This window comes from Indicator indicator, chromosome 16 (genome assembly GCF_027791375.1).
Source record: "Indicator indicator isolate 239-I01 chromosome 16, UM_Iind_1.1, whole genome shotgun sequence".
In the NCBI taxonomy this organism is placed as follows: domain Eukaryota; kingdom Metazoa; phylum Chordata; class Aves; order Piciformes; family Indicatoridae; genus Indicator; species Indicator indicator.
In genome coordinates this window covers 508958-530521 of record NC_072025.1, presented here as the reverse complement: position 1 = coordinate 530521, position 21564 = coordinate 508958, and the positions used below count along the sequence as shown (strand labels likewise).

At 59.4% G+C, this 21564-nt stretch overlaps 1 protein-coding gene across 1 annotated transcript in view; it reads left to right on the top strand.

Annotated features, from left to right (window-relative positions):
- The window catches only part of ZNF609 (zinc finger protein 609), a 55248-nt gene that overhangs the window by 31128 nt on the left and 2556 nt on the right, over nucleotides 1-21564 (top strand). The window contains exons 2-4 of the mRNA XM_054387931.1: nucleotides 10819-11044; nucleotides 18344-18431; nucleotides 19132-21484. Coding sequence (XP_054243906.1) covers nucleotides 10819-11044; nucleotides 18344-18431; nucleotides 19132-21484 — 2667 coding nt within the window. The remainder of the gene's footprint in view (nucleotides 1-10818; nucleotides 11045-18343; nucleotides 18432-19131; nucleotides 21485-21564) is intronic.

Sequence of the window (21564 nt, the reverse complement as noted above, 5' to 3'; positions counted from 1 at the left end):
GGGGAATGCTGCTGGGAGGTTCATTGCCCTGTGGGTGATTCACAGAATGGGTCAGGTCAGAAGGGACCTCAGAGATCATCTAGTTCCAACCCCCTGGCTGGGCAGAGTCACCCAGGGCAGGGCACCCAGGAGCACATCCAGGTGGGGTTGGAAAGTCTCCAGGGAAGGAGACTCCACAACCTCTCTGGGCAGCCTGCTCCAGGCCTCCAGCAATTTTCTCCTCCTGTTGAGGCGGAACCTCCTGGGCTCCAGTTTGTGCCCATTGGTCCTTGTCCTGTCCCTGGGCACCACTGAGCAGAGTCTGGCCCCAGCCTCTTGCCCCCTGCTCTCTCACTACTGATCAGCATGGAGAAGAGATGAGCAGCCTGAGGGGGATCTGATCAATGCTGATCAATACTTCAAGGTGGGTGTCAGCAGGATGGGACCAGGCTTTGGGCAGTGGTGCCCAGGGACAGGACGAGGGGCAATGGGCACAGAGTGGAACATCAGAAGTTCATCTGAACAGGAGGAGAAACTTCTGTAAGTGAAGGGTGAGGAGCCCTGGAGCAGGCTGCCCAGAGACGGTGGAGTCTCCATCTCTGGTGTCATCCAGAACCCACCTGGATGCCATCCTGTGCAACCTGCTGTAGCTGAACCTGCTCTGGCAGAGGAGCTGGACTGGATGACTTCCAGAGATCCCTTCCAATCACCACCATTCCACGATTCTTGGATCAGATGCCCTCTGGGGCTGCTCTTCTCCAGGCTCTCAGCCCCAGGGCTCTCACAGAGCTGCTCCAGGCCCCTCAGCAGCTTTGTAGCCTCTACTGAACTTTCTCCATGTGTCAGCTGAAATTCCCCCCCACCGACAATAAGCAGGCTAGCTCAGTCTGGAAGCAAATGAAAAGCTGTATTTACAAGCAGAGTCTAAATCTACGATGAAATGCAATGAATATGGACAAATATACAAAATTCACAACATTTACAAATATATACAATCAACAGAAAAGCACAACCGATCTCCCTTTGCTTCCTCCCAAAGGGGCCTCTTTCTCTCCCAGGAGCTTCCCCCCCAGACACCCCTGGACAGAGAAGCAGAGTTAGTTAATCAGAAAGTTGTTAACTTAGCTGCCAAGGTCAGTACGTGTTATCTTCAGCCAAAAGAAGAGACAGCAGCCAGACAGCCCAGCAACTGCCCCCACTGCAGAACGCAGAATGTGCAGAGTGCCTACTTTGTTTTGGGTAATAGTTCTTAAACATTTCTATCTATCCAATGGAAGTGTTTAGAACAATCGTTATTTTGCTTTCTTACACCCAATAGTGACTTATTTACATTCTTTCACTTTCTCTGTTCTGAACTTTGCAAGGAAAAATTAAGAAGACAGTTTCAAACCATCACACTCCAGCAATTCCCTGTCTCTCTTGAGCTCCAGCTGTGGCTTCACTGCTCCAGCTGTGACTTCACTATGGCAGAGCAGAAGGGGAGAAGAACCTGCCTCGCCTCCCAGCAATGTTTGTTATGGTTGCAGTGTGAAAGAGCCTCAGGAGGTAACTCTGCCAACACTTGGCCAGCCTGAGGTTTGCTGGGGCCTGCTCTGAACTTGGGCAGGTGTGAAGTGGCCTCTGTGGAAGGAGCAGGACCACTGCTGTGTCTTGGCAGCACCAAGAATCACAGAACTGTGAGGGCTGGAAGGGACCTCAAGGCTCATCCAGCCCCACCCCCCTGCCATGGGCAGGGACACCTCACACCACAGCAGGTTGCTCACAGCCACCTCCAGCCTGGCTTGCAGCCTTGGCTGGGGGGCAGCTGGAGTGCTGAGGAGTGACGTGGAGGGATGTGGGGAAGGAGGAGAGCAGAGGAAGGCTGAGGGATTTTCCTAGTTGGAAAGTCCTGGCATGCTTGGGAATGATTTCAGTGCCAGGAAGCTGTGGGCAGAGTCTTTGATGTTCCTCTCCTTGCCTCATTCCATCACTGCCGTCTCCCTCTGCGTCACCCTGCCAGTTCCTCTGCCTCTCCTTTGGACATGGCTCTGGGTTATGGCTGCGTCCCCACAGAGCTGCCTCTGAGCCAACTTAGCCATATTTAGCTGTTCTAACCCCTCTTCAATGCAATCCCTTCAGCCTCCTTAGCTGTGCTTCTCTCCTCTGAACCTCTCCACCCTGTCCATGTCCTTTATGGGTCATGAGATGTCCAGAGCTGAGCACAGCCTCTGCTCTCCTGAGGAGAGCTATCAGGACACAACTGATCAGGACACAACATCTCCAGCTGAGCTGGGGTTGAGAGGAGGATTTGGTGAAGTGGCTACTCCTGGCCCTGCCTCCAGGTCTCTTCTGCAAGCTGTTCCCAGCACATCAGCACCTGGATTCCTGGGGCTGTGGAAGATAGGGCAGCTGAGTGCCACTGCTGTGCACCTCGGTGCCATCTCTGTGATTAGAGACCAAGAGGGTAGACTTAGATTGGACATGAGATGTTCTTTGTGATGAAGGTGGTGAGACATTGGAGCAGGTTGCCCAGAGAGGCTGTGGAAGTGTTATTGGAAGTGCTGAAGGCAGGTTGGAAGCTGTGAAGGGTATTGGAAGTTTTGAAATACAGGTTGGAATCTGTGGAAGTTATTGGAAGTTTTGAACTGCAGATTGGAAGCTGTGGAAGTTATTGGAAGTTTTGAAGGCAGGTTGGAAGCTGTGGAAGTTATTGGAAGTTTTGAAGGCAGGTTGGAAGCTGTGGAAGTTATTGGAAGTTTTGGAGGCAGATTGGAAGCTGTGGAAGTTATTGGAAGTTTTGAACTGCAGGTTGGAAGCTGTGGAAGTTATTGGAAGTTTTGAAGGCAGGTTGGAAGCTGTGGAAGTTATTGGAAGTTTTGAACTGCAGGTTGGAAGCTGTGGAAGTTATTGGAAGTTTTGAAATACAGGTTGGAAGCTGTGGAAGTTATTGGAAGTTTTGAAATACAGGTTGGAAGCTGTGGAAGTTATTGGAAGTTTTGAACTGCAGGTTGGAAGCTGTGGAAGTTATTGGAAGTTTTGAAGGCAGGTTGGAAGCTGTGGAAGTTATTGGAAGTTTTGAACTGCAGGTTGGAAGCTGTGGAAGTTATTGGAAGTTTTGAAGGCAGGTTGGAAGCTGTGGAAGTTATTGGAAGTTTTGAACTGCAGGTTGGAAGCTGTGGAAGTTATTGGAAGTTTTGAAATACAGGTTGGAAGCTGTGGAAATTATTGGAAGTTTTGAAATACAGGTTGGAAGCTGTGGAAGTTATTGGAAGTTTTGAAATACAGGTTGGAAGCTGTGGCAGTTATTGGAAGTTTTGAACTGCAGGTTGGAAGCTGTGGAAGTTATTGGAAGTTTTGAAATACAGGTTGGAAGCTGTGGCAGTTATTGGAAGTTTTGAACTGCAGGTTGGAATCTGTGGAAGTTATTGGAAGTTTTGAAATACAGGTTGGAAGCTGTGGAAGTTATTGGAAGTTTTGAAGGCAGGTTGGAAGTTGTGGAAGTTGCTGGAAGTGATGAAGGAAGGTTGGAAGCTGTGGAAGTTATTGGAAGTTTTGAAATACAGGTTGGAAGGTGTGGAAGTTATTGGAAGTTTTGAAGGCAGGTTGGAAGTTGTGGAAGTTGCTGGAAGTGATGAAGGCAGGTTGGATGGATAGGCTTTGAGCAACCTTGTCTAGTGAAGGATGTCCCTGGCCATGCCAGGTGGGCTGGAGCAGATGATCTATGAAGGTCCCTTCTTGCTCAGATCATTCAGTGATGCTGAGATGGCATCTCAGAGATGATCCCCTTCTAGGTCACTCACCTTGGGTGATGCCCACCTGGCCTATGCCTGCCTGGCACTCCATATCCCCACTGCTTTTCTGGCAGGGTCACTCCAAGTGTGACTGACAGCAGCTTTTGGACCCTTCTGCAGCCTTTGAATGTTGGGAGGCACCACCCAGAGCTGTAGTTCTAGGGGCCCTTGAAGGTTGTCTTGTCCAGCCCTCTGCACTCAGCAGGAGCACCTCTGGAGCAGGCTGCCCAGGGTTACATCCAGGCTGGGTTTGAATGTCTCCAGGGACAGGACCTCAACCCCCTCCCTGGGCAGCCTGTTCCAGTGTCTCCCCAGCCTCACTGTGCAGAGCTTCCTCCTGATGTCCAACCTAACTCTGCCCTGCTCCAGTTTCAAACCATTGCCCCTTGTCCTATCCCATAGCCCCTTCTGAGCAGTCCCTGCCCAGCCTGCCTGTAGCCCCATTAGGTACTGGAAGGCTGCTCTGAAGTCTCCCTGGAACCTTTTGTGACTTGCAGGAGTGCCCACAGTGACTGGCAGGGCAGACCTGTTGAGCTACCTGACTGGAGATGCCCAGTGATGACCTGGCAGTGCTGGGTTAACAGTTGGGCTTGATGATCCCAAAGGACTTTGCTTTTCATCCCTGGAGCTGCTTGCCTGGTGGCTTGTTCCTGGCTGAACCTGTGCTCCTGGCACTGAGCATCCTGGCAGGGTGCTCTGTGCCAACGCAGGGCCTTGGCAGGGCTGAAGCAGCTTGCCACAAAGATGCTGCTTTCCCATGGGATTTCCCTCCCCTGCTCCTCAGGGCTTGGGGTTGTGTTCACAGCCTCTGTATGCTCTGGCTGGGCTTTAGCTGGTTCCCAGAGGGCTTGCAGCAGCAGGCAGAGCTGCATCCCAGCATGGCAGGTGGGGTGGGAAAGGCCTCTGGGATTTATCTTCTCCTTCTGGAGGAGGAGGAGGCCCCAAGGCACTCAGGAAACCTTTGGCCTGCTCCGATGGGCTGCTCAGAGGTGGCCATGGACAGACCAGGAGGTGAACCTGGGGGTGCTTTATCCATGACCTGGGTGAAGGGATTCAGGCAGCTGTTAGTCAATTTGCAGTTGGCACCAAGCTGGGGGCAGTGTGGATCTCCTGGAGGGTAGGAAGATGCTGCAGAAGGACCTGGCCAGGCTGGGTCCCTGGGATGAGGCCAGTGGGATGAGATTCAACAAGGCCAAGGGCAAGGTCCTGCACTGTGGCCACAACAACCTCGTGCAGGCTACAGACTAGGGGGGAGTGGCTGAAGAGCACCTGGCAGAGAGGGACCTGGCAGTGCTGGGGGACAGCAGCTGAACATGAGCCAGCAGAGTGCCCAGGGGGCACAGGAGGCCGAGGGCATCCTGGCCTGCATCAGGAACAGTGTGGGCAGCAGGAGCAGGGATGGAATTCTGCCCTGTGCTGGGCACTGCTGACGCCTCACCTGCAGCACTGTGTGCAGCTCTGGACCCCTCACTGCAGGAAGGAGTTTGAGGTGCTGGAGCAGGTCCAGAACAGAGCAACCAGAGTGGGGAAGGGACTGGAGGGAACAGCTGATGAGGAGAGGCTGAGGGAGCTGGGGGTGCTCAGCCTGGAGAAGAGGAGACTCAGGGGGGACCTTATCCCTCTCTACAGCTACCTGAAGGGAAGGTGTAGTCAGGGGGGGTCAGGCTCTGCTCCCAGGCAACTTGGGACAGGACAAGAGGGCATGGCCTGAAGCTGCTCCAGGGAGGGTCAGGTTGGATGTTAGGAAGCACTTCCTGATGGAAAGGGTAATCAGACATTGGAATGGACTGCCCAGGGAGGGGGTGGAGTTGCTGTCCCTGGAGGTCTTTAAGAAAAGCTTGGATGTGGCACTTGGTGGCAGGGTTTAGCTGATGTGGTGTTGAGTCATAGGCTGCACTTGGTCCTCTTTCCAGTCTCAATAGTTCTGTGATGCTGTGCTTGGTTGAGAATGGCTGGGGACTGGCAGCTGGTGGAGCTTGGTGTAGACAGGGGGCTGAGGGACCTCAGTATCCACACAGGCTGGGGATGGAGGGCTGGAGAGCAGCCCCAAGGAGAAGGACCTGGGAGTGCTGGTGGGCAGCAAGTTCTGTATGGGACCCAATGTGCCCTGGGGGCCAAGAAGGCCAAGGGGGTCCTGGGCTGCATTCAGAGGAGTGTGGCCAGCAGGGCCAGGGAGGTTCTCCTCCCCCTCTGCTCTGCCCTGCTGAGACCTCCCCTGGAATATTGCATCCAGCTCTGGGCTCCCCAGTTCAGGAGGGACAGGGATCTGCTGGAGAGAGTCCAAGGGAGGCTCCAAGGCTGCTGAAGGGCCTGGAGCAGTGCCTGGGGAGGAGAGGCTGAGAGCCCTGGGGCTGTTTAGTCTGGAGAGGAGAAGGCTGAGAGGGATCTGATCAATGTCTGTCAATAGGGGGCGGGGGGTCAGGAGGGAAGGGACAGGGACAGCCTCTGCTCACTGTGCCCTGGGATAGGACAAGGAGCAATGGATGGAAACTGCAGCACAGGAGGTTCCACCTCAACAGGAGGAGAAACTTCTGCACTGTGAGAGTCCCAGAGCCCTGGAGCAGGCTGCCCAGAGAGGTTGTGGAGTGTCCTTCTCTGGAGCCTTTGCAGCCCTGTCTGGATGTGTTCCTGTGTGACCTGTGCTGGGTTCTATGCTCCTGCTCTGGCAGGGGGTTGGACTGGAAGATCTCCAGAGGTCCCTTCCAACCCCTGACATGTGTGAGTTTGTGATCCTGCCAAGCTCCCAGGCACTGGGCTGAGCTGTGCAGTGATGTGGAAAGTGTTGGCTGCAACCTCAAGCAAGGGCTCTTGTGGTGGAGCACATTTGGTCCATGGGACACAGCAGCTGAGAGTTGACTTTGGTTGTCCCTCTGCATTTGCAGGAGTGGGAAGGCCCTTCCAGAGGAGGGCATGGGGCCACTGCTCTGTACAGCTCATCAGCAGGGGGCGTACATGTGATGCCCAGCACCACCCTGGGCACCAGTGCTCTGAAGTGATGCTGCAGCAAGGAGCTCCTTGGTGACAAAGGGAGTGCAGCTGTGTGGGTGTCCTGCCCCCTCTGGCCTTCCAGGTGCCCCACAAGTATCTGCTGCTTGCTCTTCTCTGGGTTTCTGAGGTCCGTGTTGGCTTTTGTTGCTCTGAAGTGCACTTTCCTGGCCTGGTTGGCTTTGAGTGTTGGGAGCAAAGCAAAGCAGGCACAGGTGAGTGGCTGAGGGCTTGGCAGCAGCTCTGGCCTGGTGCTTTGGTTCTTGTCCTGCCCTCTTCTCCATCTCCCATTTCCTAAGTGCTGCTGTGACATCCCCTGCACAGGGCCTGCTGTTAAGGAGGCAGCTCTGGCACAGCCCCAAGATGGCAGGAGCTGCTTTGTGTGCCCCCACACTGCCATCCCACCCTGGTGCCCCATCCCACCCTGCATGGAGGGCTGTGAGGAGGGGCAGGTTGGACTTGCCCAGCCAGGGCCCTTTCCCCACTGCTGGCTTTGTGCCCAGGGAGCAGCTCCTGTGCTGGCAGCTGCCAGGGCTTGGCTGGCTGCCACTCGTGCCATGGCTGGTGACAGCAGGTTCCTCGTGATGGGCAAAGATCTGCCAGCAGCACAAAGGCCTCTCACAGGCTGGCAGCACTGGGAGGCTGCTGCTGCAGCAGGGAAGCTTCACAGCAGTGTGGCAGAGGAGCTGCAGCTGTGATGACCAATGTGTGCCCCCAGAGCCTACCCAGCAAGGAAGGAGAAACATTTTCCTTCTGCAGTGGGCAGTTAGGGCCTGCAGGCACGAAGGGGTTTCCTTGGGGATGGCATTCACAGCTTCACAGCTTGCAGTGGGTTGGGAGGGACCCCCAAAGGTCATCTTGTCCAACCTCTGCACTCAGCCGGGACACCTCCAGCTGGAGCAGGCTGCCCAGGGACACATCCAGGCTGGGTTTGAATATCTCCAGGGACAGGACCTCAACCACCTCCCTGGGCAGCCTGTTCCAGTGTCTCCCCAGCCTCACTGTGCAGAGCTTCCTCCTGATGTCCAACCTAACTCTGCCCTGCTCCAGTTTCAAACCACTGCCCCCGGTCCTATCCCCACAGCCCCTTCTGAACAGTCCCTGCCCAGCCTGCCTGGAGCTGCCCTGCAGGTATTGAAATGCAGCTCTGAGGTCTCCCTGCAGCCTTCTCTTCTCCAGGCTGATGTGCTGGAGCTGGGAGCCTGGAGGGCACAGGTCTTGCTTGGAGCAGCTGGAGATCCACAGTGGCTTGGCCTCACTGGCTGGAGGAGGTGCAGAAGCACAGCCCAGGGCTGCAAGTGCTGCCCAGCAGTTCCAGTGCCAGCATCTGCCTTGGCCTCTGGGCTGGTGGAGGGGGTGGGTGCCTGCCAATGGCCAGCAGCGCTGCCCTGTGGCACCCAGGGCTGCCTCAGCCCCTCACAGGTGTCTGGCAGCCAGCAGGGGGTGAATCTCCTGCCCCTGCTCCATACAACAGGGGGATGCAAGCCCATGGCACTGGAGATAAAGGAGGTGCAGGGGCAGGAGCTCAGGGGCATGGATCCTGCTGCCTCTTTCTCCAGCATGGCTCCAGGCGTGCCTTGGACGTGTCCCAGGCAGGGCAGCCCCATTCTGCCCTCACCCTCAGACAGCCACCCTGGGCCTCTGGATTGTGCTCTGGGGAGCAGGAGAGGTGCCTGGTGTGCCCTGCTTGCAGGAGGAGGCCCTCTTGGCACCAGTGCAGGGTGAGATGTGGAACCCCAGGGAGCAGCCTGACTGCTGGGGATCCCAGCTGCAGTTTGTGCAGCACTGCAGAATGCAGCCCAGGCTGGGACCCACGCTGGTGAGGCTGTGATTAACCCTCCTGGGCTGTGCTGGGGCTGCTGCTGCAGGCTGCAGGGCAGCTGAATGCACTCACAACCTGCAGCTCCCTGCCTGAGCTTCCACTGCTGCCCACTGCCCCCCTGCTGCCCTGCCAGGCCCCTCCACTGCTGCCCACTGCCCCCCTGCAGCCCTGCCAGGCCCTTCTACTGCTGGGTGAACAGTGTTCTGCTCCCTGCTCCTCTGCCTGGAGACTTCTCTCTCCCACTGCTCCTCTTGCAGATGATGTTTGTGCTGCTGAGGATGCAGGCCAGGGAGCTGGTGGGGCGAGGGCACACTGGAGCTGCTTACTGTGGTGGCATGGGGCAGCAGAGGCTGGAAGTGACAGCTCCTGCTGGGGCTCCTCTGGCTGAAGGGAGCAGGCTGCTGGCTGGTCAGTCCTTGGGTGGCACTGGCCAAAGAGACCCAGAACAGTGAGGCTGGGAGTGGGCTCAGGCTGGGGTCTGTGCCTGCTCCTGGTGCCCAGCAGGCCTGGGGATCACCTCTCCTCAGCTTAGAAGGACATCTCCTGGGGCAGTGCTGGATGCTCTAGAGGCATCTTCCCCTACTGGAAAGTGAAACCCCAGGTCAGGCCTTGCTGCTGATTTATCAGGATCCTCAGCCTGCTTCTCCTCTGGGCTTGCTCAGTATCCTCCCAGGTTCCTAAGCCATGAAGAGAGGAGATCATAGAATCATAGAATCAAGAAGGCTGGAAGAGACCTCAAGGATCATCGAGTCCAACCTGTCACCCTACACCTCATGACTATCTAAACCATGGCACCAAGTGCCACGTCCAATCCCCTCTTGAACACCTCCAGGGATGGTGACTCCACCACCTCCCTGGGCAGCCCATTCCAATGGCCAACCACTCTCTCTGTGAAGAACTTTCTGCTCACCTCCAGCCTAAACCTCCCCTGGCCCAGCTTGAGACTGTGTCCTCTTGTTCTGGTGCTGGTTGCCTGGGAGAAGAGACCAACCCCCTCCTGGCTACAACCTGCCTTCAGGTAGTTGTAGACAGCAAGGAGGTCTCCCCTGAGCCTTCTCTTCTCCAGGCTGAACAGTCCCAGCTCCCTCCTAGCAGAGCATGAGCAGCTGTCCCCAGCATCAGGCCTTGAGCTGCCTGGGCTATGGGAGGTGTCCCAGGGGGGTGGAACTGGGTGGTCTTGAGGGTCCCTTCCAAGCCAGCCTGTTCTGTGACTATGAAAAGAGCTGCCTGTCATGGTGAGCCAGAGTGAGGGGGTGACCAACTGCAGCTGGCATGACCCAGGAGTCCTGCAGGACAGGGAGGTGCCCACCTTCCCCTCCCCTTCCCTTGGCAAGGCAGAGTGGCCAAGGACCTTGGCTGGCTGGCAGCAGGGTGGTTTGGCCCTGCTTTCGTTGGCATGCTCGTGGCTTGCCAGGGCCAGCTCTGGCCATCAGATGTGGTTCCTGGGGGCAAGGAGAGCATGGTGGCTGCTGGGCTGGGCTTGGCCATTAGCTGGGCCAGGCTCTGGAGTGAATCCTTCTGCAGAGAAGAGGGAATGTGACCCCACTGGGGGTCAGAGTGGTCTGGGAGGAGGGTCACAGAGTGGATGTGGGACCTGTGGGTCTGAGTGGTAGGACTGGAAAGTGTCAGCTCCTCAGGGTGCCAGGCTGGGGTGTGTCAGGCTGTGGGTGTGCCAGACTGTGGGTGTGCCAGGCTGTGGGTGTAACTGGCTGTGGGTGTGTCAGGCTGGGATGTGCCAGGCAGTGGGTGTGCCAGGCAGTGGGTGTGTCAGGCAGTGGGTGTGCCAGGCAGTGGGTGTGCCAGGCTGGGGCTGTGCCAGGCTGGGGCTGTGCCAGGCTGGGATGTGCTGGGCAGTGGCTGTGTCAGGCAGTGGGTGTGCCAGGCTGGGATGTGCTAGGCAGTGGATGTGCCAGGCTGGGGCTGTGCCAGGCTGGGGTGTGCCAGGCTGGGGTGTGTCAGGCTGTGGGTGTGTCAGGCTGTGGGTGTGCCAGGCTGTGGGTGTGCCAGGCAGTGGGTGTAACTGGCTGTGGGTGTGCCAGGCTGAGATGTGCTGGGCAGTGGCTGTGTCAGGCAGTTGGTGTGCCAGGCTGGGATGTGCCAGGCAGTGGCTGTGTCAGGCAGTGGGTGTGCCAGGCTGGGGCTGTGCCAGGCTGGGGTGTGCCAGGCCATGAGCCATCTGCTGGCTGGGAGGGTGCAAGTGCCGTGGCAGGGCTGGGTGCCAGCCATGCCAGGGATGTGCAGCCCGTCTGTCCTTGCCCGCAGATGGAGTCCCCGGCGCCGGCGCCCGCGGTGCTGCCCCTGCACCTGCTGGTGCCCGTGGTGAGCAGCGACATCTCCTCGCCCTGCGAGCAGATCATGGTCCGCACACGCTCCGTGGGCGTCAACACCTGTGACGTGGCGCTGGCCACCGAGCCCGAGTGCCTGGGCCCCTGCGAGCCGGGCACCAGCGTCAACCTGGAGGGCATCGTCTGGCAGGAGACAGAGGACGGTGAGTGCCCCTCCAGAGCTCGCTCCCTGCTGCCCCCCTGTGCCCTGCCCCGGGTGACCCTGCTGGGGCAAGGGGCTTGGCCTGGATCATCTCCAGAGGTCCATTCCCACCCCTCACCAGTCTGTGGCTGTGCAGTCACAGAGTCACAGAACCAACCAGGCTGGAAGAGACCTCAGAGGTCATCCAGCCCAACCTATTACCTGACACCTAACCCCTCCTGACAACTCAACCCTGGCTCCAAGGGCCACAGCCAAGCTTTTGCTCAACACCTCCAGGGATGGTGACTCCACCACCTCCCTGGGCAGCACATCCCATGGCCAATTACTCTTTCTGGGAAGAGCTTTCTCCTCACCTCCAGCCTGAACGTCCCCAGGCACAGCTTGAGACTGTGTCCTCTTGTTCTGGTGCTGGGTGCCTGGGAGAAGAGCCCAACCCCCACCTGGCTACAACCTCCCTGCAGGTAGTTGTAGAGAGCCACGAGGTCTCCCCTGAGCCCCCTCTTCTCCAGGCTAAACACCCCCCTCCCCAGCCTTGTGCTCCAGACCCCTCCCCAGCCTTGTGCTCCAGACCCCTCCCCAGCCTTGTGCCCCAGACCCCTCCCCAGTCTTGTGCCCAGACCCCTCCCCAGCCTTGATGCCCTTCTCTGGACATGTTTGAGCAACTCAATGTCCTTCTTAAACTGAGGAGCCCAGAACTGGACACAGTACTCAGTCATGGCAGCCCCTTCCCTGCCATGTCTGTGCTGAGTGGCACATCCTGGGCTTTCCCCCCACCAGCTGTGTGTCAGCAGCCCTGGATGTGCCCAGCAGAGCCAGCAAGGGGCCAAGCCTTGTGCCATGACACACATTGCCTGACCTCCTTGCCCAGGCAGTGGCTGGGGCCTGTGCTGCCCTTCCTCTGCCTCTCTACAAGAGCAGGCTTGCTGTGGCAGTGCCAGGGCAGAGCAGTGCCAGCCTGCATGGCAGCACAGCTGAGTTGACTTCACCTCTGCTTGGCAGCCTGCTGCAAACAGGCTCAGCCCCTGGGGGGTGGCAAAAGGCTCTGCCCCAGCAGAGTTCTCCCAAGGGGCTTGGCAGGAGCCCAGCTCTCATCTCTCCTGCCAAGCCAATCCAGGCCCTCTCTACCTTCTCTCCACTGGAGCTCCTCTCCTCTCTGCACAGCTCAGGTTGCTTTCCCAGCTCCTTTGATGGGTGGTGTTGCTGCTGGGGCTCTGCCAAGCAGCTCAGGGGTGAACAGGGCTTCAGTGGAACACCTTGCTGGGATGCCAGAAGGTTCTGCTTTGGGAGGCTTGGGCTGAGCTCTTCCTGTTGGGATCTGGCTTCAGTTTGGGCCTGGCTGCAGAAACAGAGCCCAGGACAAAGGTGAGAGAGAGCAGTGGTGGTGGAGGGCAGCGGTGGTTCATCTTGGCCAGGTACCCGAGAGCTCCTCTGGGACATCTGCCCCTGCTCCTCCATCCCCACTGTATGTGGAGAGCATAGCTGTTGGCCTTCATCCCCTGGCTGCTCCTGGCTGCAGCTGGCTGTGTTGTCTCTGATGAAAGAGAGCAGGGTCCTGCCCCTGGGGAGGAACAACCTCCTGCAGCAGGACAGGCGAGGAGGGACCTGGAGAGCAGCTCTGCAGAGAAGGAGCTGGGAGGGCTGGAGGGCAGCAAGATCCCATGAGCCAGCAGTGTGCCCTCGTGGCTAAGAACACCAGTAGTCTCCTGGGGGGCAGTGAGAAGAGTGCAGCCTGCAGGTCAACTGCCCTGGTGAGAGCACTCTGCCCTGCCGTGCTCTGGTGAGGCCACATCTGGAGTGCTGTGTCCAGTTCTGGGCTCCCCAGCTCAAGAGGAACAGGGAACTACTGGAGGGAGCCCAAGGGAGGGCCATGAAGATGCTGAGGGGCCTGGAGCAGCTCTCTTCTGAGGAGAGGCTGAGACCTGGGGCTCTTCAGCCTGGAAAAGAGCAGCTGAGAGGGGATCTTACAAACACACATCAACATCTAAAGTGTGGATGTCATGAAGATGAGGTTGGGCTCTTCTCAGTGGTGGCCACTGATAGGTCAAGGGATAACAGCTACAAACTGGAGCCCAGGAGGTTCCACCTCAACAGGAGGTGGAACACCTCTTTGGTGCTGGAGGCCTGGAGCAGGCTGCCCAGAGAGGTTGTGGAGTCTCCTTCTCTGGAGAGATTCCAAACCCACCTGGACATTGTGGTCCTGGGCAAGCTGATCTGGGGGTTCCTGCATCAGCAGCAGGGAGGTTCCTGTTTCAAACCATTGCCCCTTGGCCTGTCCCCACAGCCCCTTCTGAACAGTCCCTCCCCAGCATTCCTGTAGGTCCCCTTCAGGCAGTGGGAGGCTGCTCTGAGGTCTCCTTGGAGCCTTCTCTTCTCCAGGCTGAACAGCCCCAACTCTCCCAGCCTGGCCCCAGAGCAGAGCTCCTCCATCCCTCTGATGCTCCTCTGCACTGCTGCTTGTCCCAGCACTCTGCCTGGAATTCTGTGGGATTCAGCTGCTCTGAAACCTTCATTCCCAGGAGCTGCTACCAGGGAGGTTCCCTTCTTGCCCCCTGCTTTGGGAAGCTGGAGGTGGGCACAGTTTGCCTCTCCCCACTGGGAAATTGGTTTGGAAACTGTGGTTTGAAGCCACTGACGTAGAGGTGATGAGCACTGAATTTGGGGGAGTTGGGAAAAGCAAAGCATGGTGAGCTGAGCAGGTGGGGAAGAGAGGAGGGCAGCTGACCATGGTGGAGGAGACTGGGATATGCCAGCTTGGGATGGGCACCTCCACACTCCTCTCTGTCCTTCACCCTCCATTCCGTATGGAGCTCCCCTGGATGGAGGCAGCTGGGGGATGGGTTTCTTCCCCTGCTCCAAGGCATGTTGTGAAACCAGGCCCAAGGATCCTCTTCTTGAGGCTGGGCCTGCTGGTGGGGACAAGAAGGCACAGAACAGGAGTGCCCAAGAGCTCTGGGGGATCTCCTGGGGAGGATCTGCTCCAGGGAAACCTGCAGGGAGTGAGGAGCAGAACCAGGATGTGACAAAGTGACCACAACATCCCTTCCTTGTCCTCATCCCCCTCCACTGCTCAGGGGACACCTTCCATGAGACCAGCTTGCTGAAGGCCTCAGCCAGCCTGCAGTTGGAGGAGAAGGACTTGAAGAAGGGGCACCCTAAATCCAGGGCATGCCAAAGGAGAAGGAATTCATGGGAGGAGGACCTTGAATGCCTGCAAGTGCTGGTGGTGCCCTGGAGCAGCATCAGTGCAAGCTGGCTCCCTGCTCCTCCCTGCTGCAGGTGGCTGTGGGGCTCCAGCAGCCCTGGCTCTAGGCTGGCACCTTGGTTTCTCAGCATGTGTTCCTGAAGGGCTTGAAGACTTCACCTTTGCAAAGGAGGGAAATGTACCTGAGGATGTGATGGTTCCTGGTGGGCACAGCCCTGGGCTGCAAGCAGACAGCACCACCTGCATGGCTGAGCTGCCCCCCAGCAGGGCCTTTCCATGCTAAAGGCTTGGTCCAGGGGCAGGAGACTTCCTTGCCCAGCCCCTGAGCCTCAGCTCTGCTGCTGCACAGCACCCCCATGGGGAGCAGGGCAGGCCCTGGCAGTGGGGGGTTGCATCCCCCTGCTCCCTTCATCCCTTGGTCCCTTTGTGCAGGATTATCTCCTGTGTCGCCTCCCCAGATGGCACCTGGCAGCACCCGCCTGCCACTGCCGTCCCCTGCCCGAGCTGCTGCCAGCTGGCACCCACGCCTGGGGGTAGCCTTGGCTGAAGAGCTTCCAGGGTGGCACCCTCCCGTGAAACCAGGCAGGATGGAGTGACCTGAGCAGGAGCAATCTGCAGCCTGGGGGTTGTGAGGGCATGGCCTGCCTGCTGCCCGCCCCAGCCCTGCTCCTCATCCGGGAGGGGCAGGTGGCAGGGGAAGAAAGCTGCTTAGGATCTGTCCTGGGGTTTAAATTGTCCTGAGTTATTGTGGGAGGATTAGGAGGGGATTTGGTGTGATTGGTTGCAGCAGGTTAAATATAGGCTGGGGAGTGCTGGATGCTCCAGCAGGGAGGGGAGGGACCGCCGTGTGCCAGCTCCCTTCTGCCCTCCCTCTCTCATCCACCCCTGTGCCTGCAGTGCCAGGGAACAGAACCACCCCAGTGTGTCTCTTCTGGTGCCACACATCAGCCCCAGGCTGCTCTGGTGGCTCCTCATGCAGTTAAGTGCCAGTGGTGCCCATGGCCTTCACCATCATCAGAGAGGGACTGAGCCCAGCCAGATGCCTGCTGGGGAGAGCATTGGGTGCCCAAGCACCACAGCTGGGAGAGATGGGGACTGGTCCCTCAGCAGCTGCTTTACAGAATCAGAGCATAGGTTGGCTTGGAGAAGTCCTCCAAGCTCACCCAGTCCAACATCAACCCAATCCCACCATGGCCACCAAGCCATGGCCACAGCTGCCATGGCCACAGGGTTCTGGAGCACCTCCAGCCATGGGGACTGCACCACCTCCCTGGGCAGCCTCTGCCAATCCCTCACTACTCCTCCAGCAAAGAAATTTTTCCTCCTCTCCAACCTAACCCTCCCCTGGCACAACTTCAGGACATTTCCTCTCCTTCTATCACCTGAGACCAGGCAGCAGAGCCCAACCCCCACCTGGCTCCAGCCTCCTCTCAGGAGCTGCAGAGAGCAATGAGGTCTCCCTCAGCCTCCTCTTCCTCACACCAGACCCCCCCAGCTCCCTCAGCTGCTCCTCCCCAGCCCTCTTCTCCAGACCCTTCCCCACCTTTCTTGCCCTTCTCTGCACCTGCTCCAGCCTCTCAATGTCCTTCCTGGAGTGAGGGACCCAAAACTGCCCCCAGCACTCGAGCTGTGGCCTGGCACAGGGAGTGCTGAGTCCAGGCAGCTCTAAACCATCCAGGCACCTTCTCCTGATCACCTGCAGCTCTCTCAGCTTGAGCTGGGGCTGAGTGGTGACTCCCCTAGGCCAGCAGGACCAAGATGTTAGCTCAGCCTGAGCAGGTCTGGTGGCATTGCTGCTGTGTCCTCTGTGACTCTGCCATGAGCAGGTCAGCAGCCAGGGGCCTGAGTGTGACCTCACAGAGCCATGGGATGGGTTGGGTTGGAAGGGACTCCCAGCCCTCTTCTCCAGACCCTTCCCCAGCTTTGATGCCCTTCTTCAGCCCCTCAGTGTCCTTCTTGGAGTGAGCCCAGAACTGAACCCAGCACTCAAGCTGTGGCCTTCTGCAGCTCTCAGAAGCATCCCAGAGCAGTTCTCTGGCAATGTCCTGGGGGGGGTGGTAGGTTTAGGTTGGCTGCAGGATGCAGCCAGTGGCTTCCGTGGGCTTTAGGAAAAGGAGGGACAGGTTCCTGCCTGTCCAAAAGCTGCATTAGGAGGCACAGAGGCAGAAGACCTCCCTCCTTGGGATGCCTGGGGTCAGCACCTTCTTTCCCCTTGAGCTCTCCCAGCAGTTGGTTTCACTGCTTGTTTCTGCCCCAGGTTGTCTCCAGCATCACAGCCTGACCTTGGCTGTGTTAAGGCAGCTCCCCAGCACCTCCCTCCAGAAGCAGCTCCCCAGAACCTCCTTCCAGAAGCAGCTCCCCAGCACCTCCCTCCAGGGGCAGCTCCCCAGCACCTCCCTCCAGAAGCAGCTCCCCAGAACCTCCCTCCAGGGGCAGCTCCCAAGCACCTCCCTGCAGGGGCAGCTCCCAAGCACTTCCCTCCAGGGGCAGCTCCCCAGCACCTCCCTCCAGAAGCAGCTCCCCAGCACCTCCCTGCAGGGGCAGCTCCCCAGCACCTCCCTGCAGGGGCAGCTCCCCAGAACCTCCCTCCAGGGGCAGCTCCCAAGCACTTCCCTCCAGAAGCAGCTCTCCAGAACCTCCCTCCAGGGGGAGCTCCCCAGCACCTCCCTCCAGAAGCAGCTCCCCAGCACCTCCCTCCAGAGGCAGGACCCAGCCTCTCCTGCTGCCTGTGCTGAGCTGGCTGTAGGCCTTGGCCATGTGCCAGCACCATGCCCTCCCACCTCCTGCCCCTCAGCCTTGGCAGGAGGAGCAGAACCCTGGTTTCAGTTCTCTGCCCACAGCAGAGCCGTGCAGAGGTTTCTCAGCACGCCCAAGACACAGCTGCTGGGGGAGCAAAACCAGAAGTGGGGAGATTCAGATTGGATGTTAGGAAGAAGTTCTTCCCCAAGAGGGTGCTCTGGGCAACCTGAGCTAGTGTGAGGTGTCCCTGGCCATGGCAGGGGGGTTGGACCTGGATGATCCCTGAGGACCCTTCCAATCCTGACAGTTCTATGATGATCTCCTGGGGCCCTCCTCAGCCTCTGGCCCACAGCTTCAGAGCCACCTTGCTCAGATCAATGTGCTTGGCACAGCCACCTCTGCTCCTGGTCACATCCACTGGGGGCACTCAGAGCTCACATGGCACACAGAGCTGAGCCATGCTGTGGGGAACTCCATCTCCAAGGGGGGGTGCTAGGGGTCCACATCTGTGCTGCTTCTCTTCTGCTCCTGGTGTGAGAAAGCTGAAGCCACCAGGTTTTCCCAAATGCCCAATGCCTTTGCTCCACCATGGGAGGAGATGCTCCCCTGGATGGTTCTCCAGGCTGAGTTCTGGGGCTGGTGGTGTCCCCAGGGGTGCAGGAGCAAAGGGATGTTGGGGGCCAGGGCTGCTCCTCCAGGCTGGATGTTTGAGTGCAGGGATGTTGGGCTCAGCTTGCCATCTAGTGGCAATAGCTGAGGGCTCTGGAGTGTCACAGCCCTGCTCGGGGGTCTGCAGCTCCACCTTGGGCCCTGCAGCCTTGCTGGGGGCTGCCTGCAGCTCCCCCAGGGCTCCCATAGATCACCTTCCATACCCTAGCTGAGTGTGCATGGGGCCAACGTGGATCTTCAGCACCACCCCCAAATCCTGCAGCCCCTTGAGCACAGCTAGGTTACTGTCCCCAGGAAGGCAGGGAAGGAGGAGAGGATGGATGGACAGTGACCAGAGCCTGTCCAGGAGAGCAGATGACAGGAGGATGTCCAGCTCCTGTCCCTGTGCCCCTGCAGCCCAGAGCTCAGAATCTCACAGAACCATAGAATGGTTTGGGTTGGACAAGGCCTTCCAGATCTGCCAGTCCAACCATTCTCTACCCAGCCTGGTGTTAACCCATGGCCCTCAGCACCACAGCTCTGCCTCTTGGAAGCAGCCCCAGGAATGGGGAGAGATCCTTGGTCCACCTTCCTCCAGCCCTACTGCTGAGCCCTTCCTCCTGCCCATCTCCTGCCTTTGCCCTGATGCCCAGGGAAGGGCACTGCCCCATGGGGTCACACCTGGCACCGTCTGACCCTCTCCCCTTGCAGGTATGCTGGTGGTGAATGTCACCTGGAGGAACAAGACTTACGTGGGGACACTGCTGGACTGCACGCAGCACGACTGGGCACCTCCCCGGTAAGGGCTGCCAGGCTCGGGCAGTGCCACCTCAGCCCCATGCCCCTGGCTGCACCCAGCCACTAGCAGCCCCTGTGGCACCCAGTGCATCCTGCCGTGTGCCCAGGGGGCTCTCTGTGAGGGTTGGCATCTCCTACTTGCTCAGCCAAGCTGCTCCTATTGGCTCCTTGCCCACATGGCTCCCTTGTCCTGGAGAATGGAGATAGCTGAGTGTTTGCCAGTGGACTTCTCTGGCTCCTCTTCACTGGGCAGTGCTGGGGTGGGACAAGCCTGCAGGATTCAGAGAGTCCTAGAATGGAAGGGACCTCAAAGCTCAGCCAGCTCCAAGCCCCTGCCATGTGCAGGGACACCTCCCACCAGCCCAGGCTACTCAAGGCCTCATCCAGCCTGGCCTTCAGCACCTCCAGGCAAGAGGCAGCCACAGCCTCCCTGGGCAACCTGTGCCAGTCTCTCCCCACCCTCACTGCCAACAATTTCTTCCTCCTCTTCAGTCTCGGTCTCCCCTCTCCCAGCTCAAAACCATTGTCTCTCATGCTGGCACGCCCAGCCCTTGCCAAAAGTCCTTCCCCAGGTTTCTTGTAGCCCCCTTCAGGTTCTGGGCTGGCAGGGAGGGGAGGAAGGGGACCGGCATCGCGTGGCAGGGACGCTGTGGCCGGGCATGGCCCTGACCCTGTGGCACCCTCCCTTGTGTTGCCGCCAGGTTCTGCGACTCTCCCACCAGCGACCTGGAGATGCGGAACGGGCGGGGCCGGGGCAAGCGTGTGCGGCCCAACAGCAACACTCCAGTGAGCGAGAGCAGCGCCGCCGCTGACGGCAAGGGCAGCGGCGCCAGCAGCAAGACGCGGGCGGGGGCCAGCAGCAAGGGGCGCCGGGGCAGCCAGAACTCCTCGGAGCACCGCACGCCGCCCGGCGGCGCCGCCGAGGACGTGAAGGCCAGCCCCTCGTCCGTCAGCAAGCGCAAGAGCAAGCCCCTCTCCGACATGGAGCTCAACTCCAGCTCCGAGGACTCCAAGGGCAGCAAACGCATCCGCACCAACTCACTGGGCTCGGCCGCCCCGCCCCCCGCCGCCGCCAAGCCCGAGCCGCCCGCGCCCGACCGCGGCTGCCCCTCGCCCGTCCTCATCGACTGCCCCCATCCCAACTGCAACAAGAAGTACAAGCACATCAACGGCCTCAAGTACCACCAGGCACACGCCCACACGGACGACGACGGCAAGCTGGAGGCGGACGTGGACAGCGAGTACGGCGAGGAGCCCTCTCTGCACGCCGACGGCGGCAGCTGCAACGGCGCCGCCGCCGCCCAGAAGGGCTCCCTCTCGCCCGCCCGCTCCGCCACCCCCAAGGTGCGCCTGATGGAGCCCCACAGCCCCTCCCCCTCCAGCAAGTTCGGCGCTAAGGTCCAATGCAAGAAGAAGCTGGGCGGAGAGGGAGACACGGACCCGGGCGCCCTGTCCAACGACGGCTCTGAGGACGGCCCCTGCGTGGCCGACGAGACGAGCAACGACGGCTTTGAGCCTCTGGAGAAGCGCTGCGTGGAGAAGGACAAGGCGAAGAAGGCTTCTGGGGCCAAGGCAGAGAAGGTCCCTTCCAAAAGCTTGAAGGCTGCCAGGCCCATCGCACCGGCCATCCCCCCCCAGCCCATCTACACCTTCCAGACTGCCACCCTCACCACAGCCAGCCCTGGCTCCTCCGCCGGCCTCGCCACCACCATGGTGCAGACCATGCCCAACAGCCCTCAGCTCAAACCCATCCAGCCCAAGCCGACAGTGATGGGGGAGCCCTTTGCAGTCAACCCTGCCCTCACCCCTTCCAAGGAGAAGAAGAAGAAGGACAAGAAGAAGAAGGAGCCCAAGGAGCTGGAAAACCCTTTGACCCCCAGCAAGACCTGCAGGGCGGAGGAAGGCAAGAGCCCGTTCCGGGGGGAGTCCAGCGAGCTGGGGGGCAAAGGCGAGGGGATGCTGAACGGCTCCTCTGACCCCCACCAGAGCCGGCTGGCCAGCATCAAGGCCGAGGCAGACAAAATCTACAGCTTCACCGACAACGCCCCCAGCCCCTCCATCGGTGGTGCCAGCAGGCTGGAGAGCACCGCCCCGGCCCAGCCCATGACCCCGCTGCACGTCGTCACCCAGAACGGGGCCGAGGCCAGCTCGGTGAAGACCAACAGCCCTGCCTACTCCGACATCTCTGACGCGGGGGAGGATGGGGAGGGCAAGCTGGAGGGCTTGAAGGGCAAGGATCCAGAGCAGCTGGTCAAGGAAGGTGCCAAGAAAGCTCTTTTTCCCCCCCAGCCACAGAGCAAGGAGTCTCCCTACTACCAAGGCTTCGAAACCTACTATTCCCCTGGCTACCCCCAGGCCAGCCCTGGGCCCCTGAACCCTGGCAGCCAGGCAGCGGCCGAGACACAGGCCCTGAAGCTGAAGAAGGATGAGGAGCAGGAGAGCCCTGAGACGAAGGTGAAGAGCGAAGGCTGCGAGGAGAAGAAGGCAGAGCTGGGGGGCTCCAGCCAGCAGCCCTCTGTCATCCAGCAGCGTCCCAACATGTACATGCAGTCCCTCTACTACAATCAGTATGCCTACGTGCCACCCTACGGCTACAGCGAGCAGGGCTACCACGCTCACCTGCTCAGCACCAACCCTGCCTACCGCCAGCAGTACGAGGAGCAGCAGAAGCAGCGGCAGAGCTTGGAGCAGCAGCAGCAGCGAGGCCTGGAGAAGAAGGCAGAGCTGGGCTTGAAGGAGAGGGAGGCGGCGCTCAAAGAGGAGTGGAAGCAGAAGCCGCCCATGCCCCCGACGCTCACCAAAGCCCCGAGCCTCACGGACCTCGTCAAGTCAGGGCTGAGCAAGGCCAAGGAGCAGGGAGCTCCAGACATGGCCAAATCTGTCATCATCCCCAAGCTGGAGGACTCCTCGAAGCTGTCCAGCAGCCAGGTGGCCGAGGGACTTAAGGTGAAGCTGAGCGAGGCCGGACACCTGGGCAAGGAGGCTGCCGAAGCTAAGGCTGGCTCTGAGTGTGGCCGGCAGGCGGAGGTGGACCCTGTGCTCTGGTACAGACAGGTAATGGCAGCCCTACCCCCCAGCCTTATCCTGCAGGAAGCCTCTCACTGTGGCTTCACTGCAAGGGCTTTGCTGAGGCT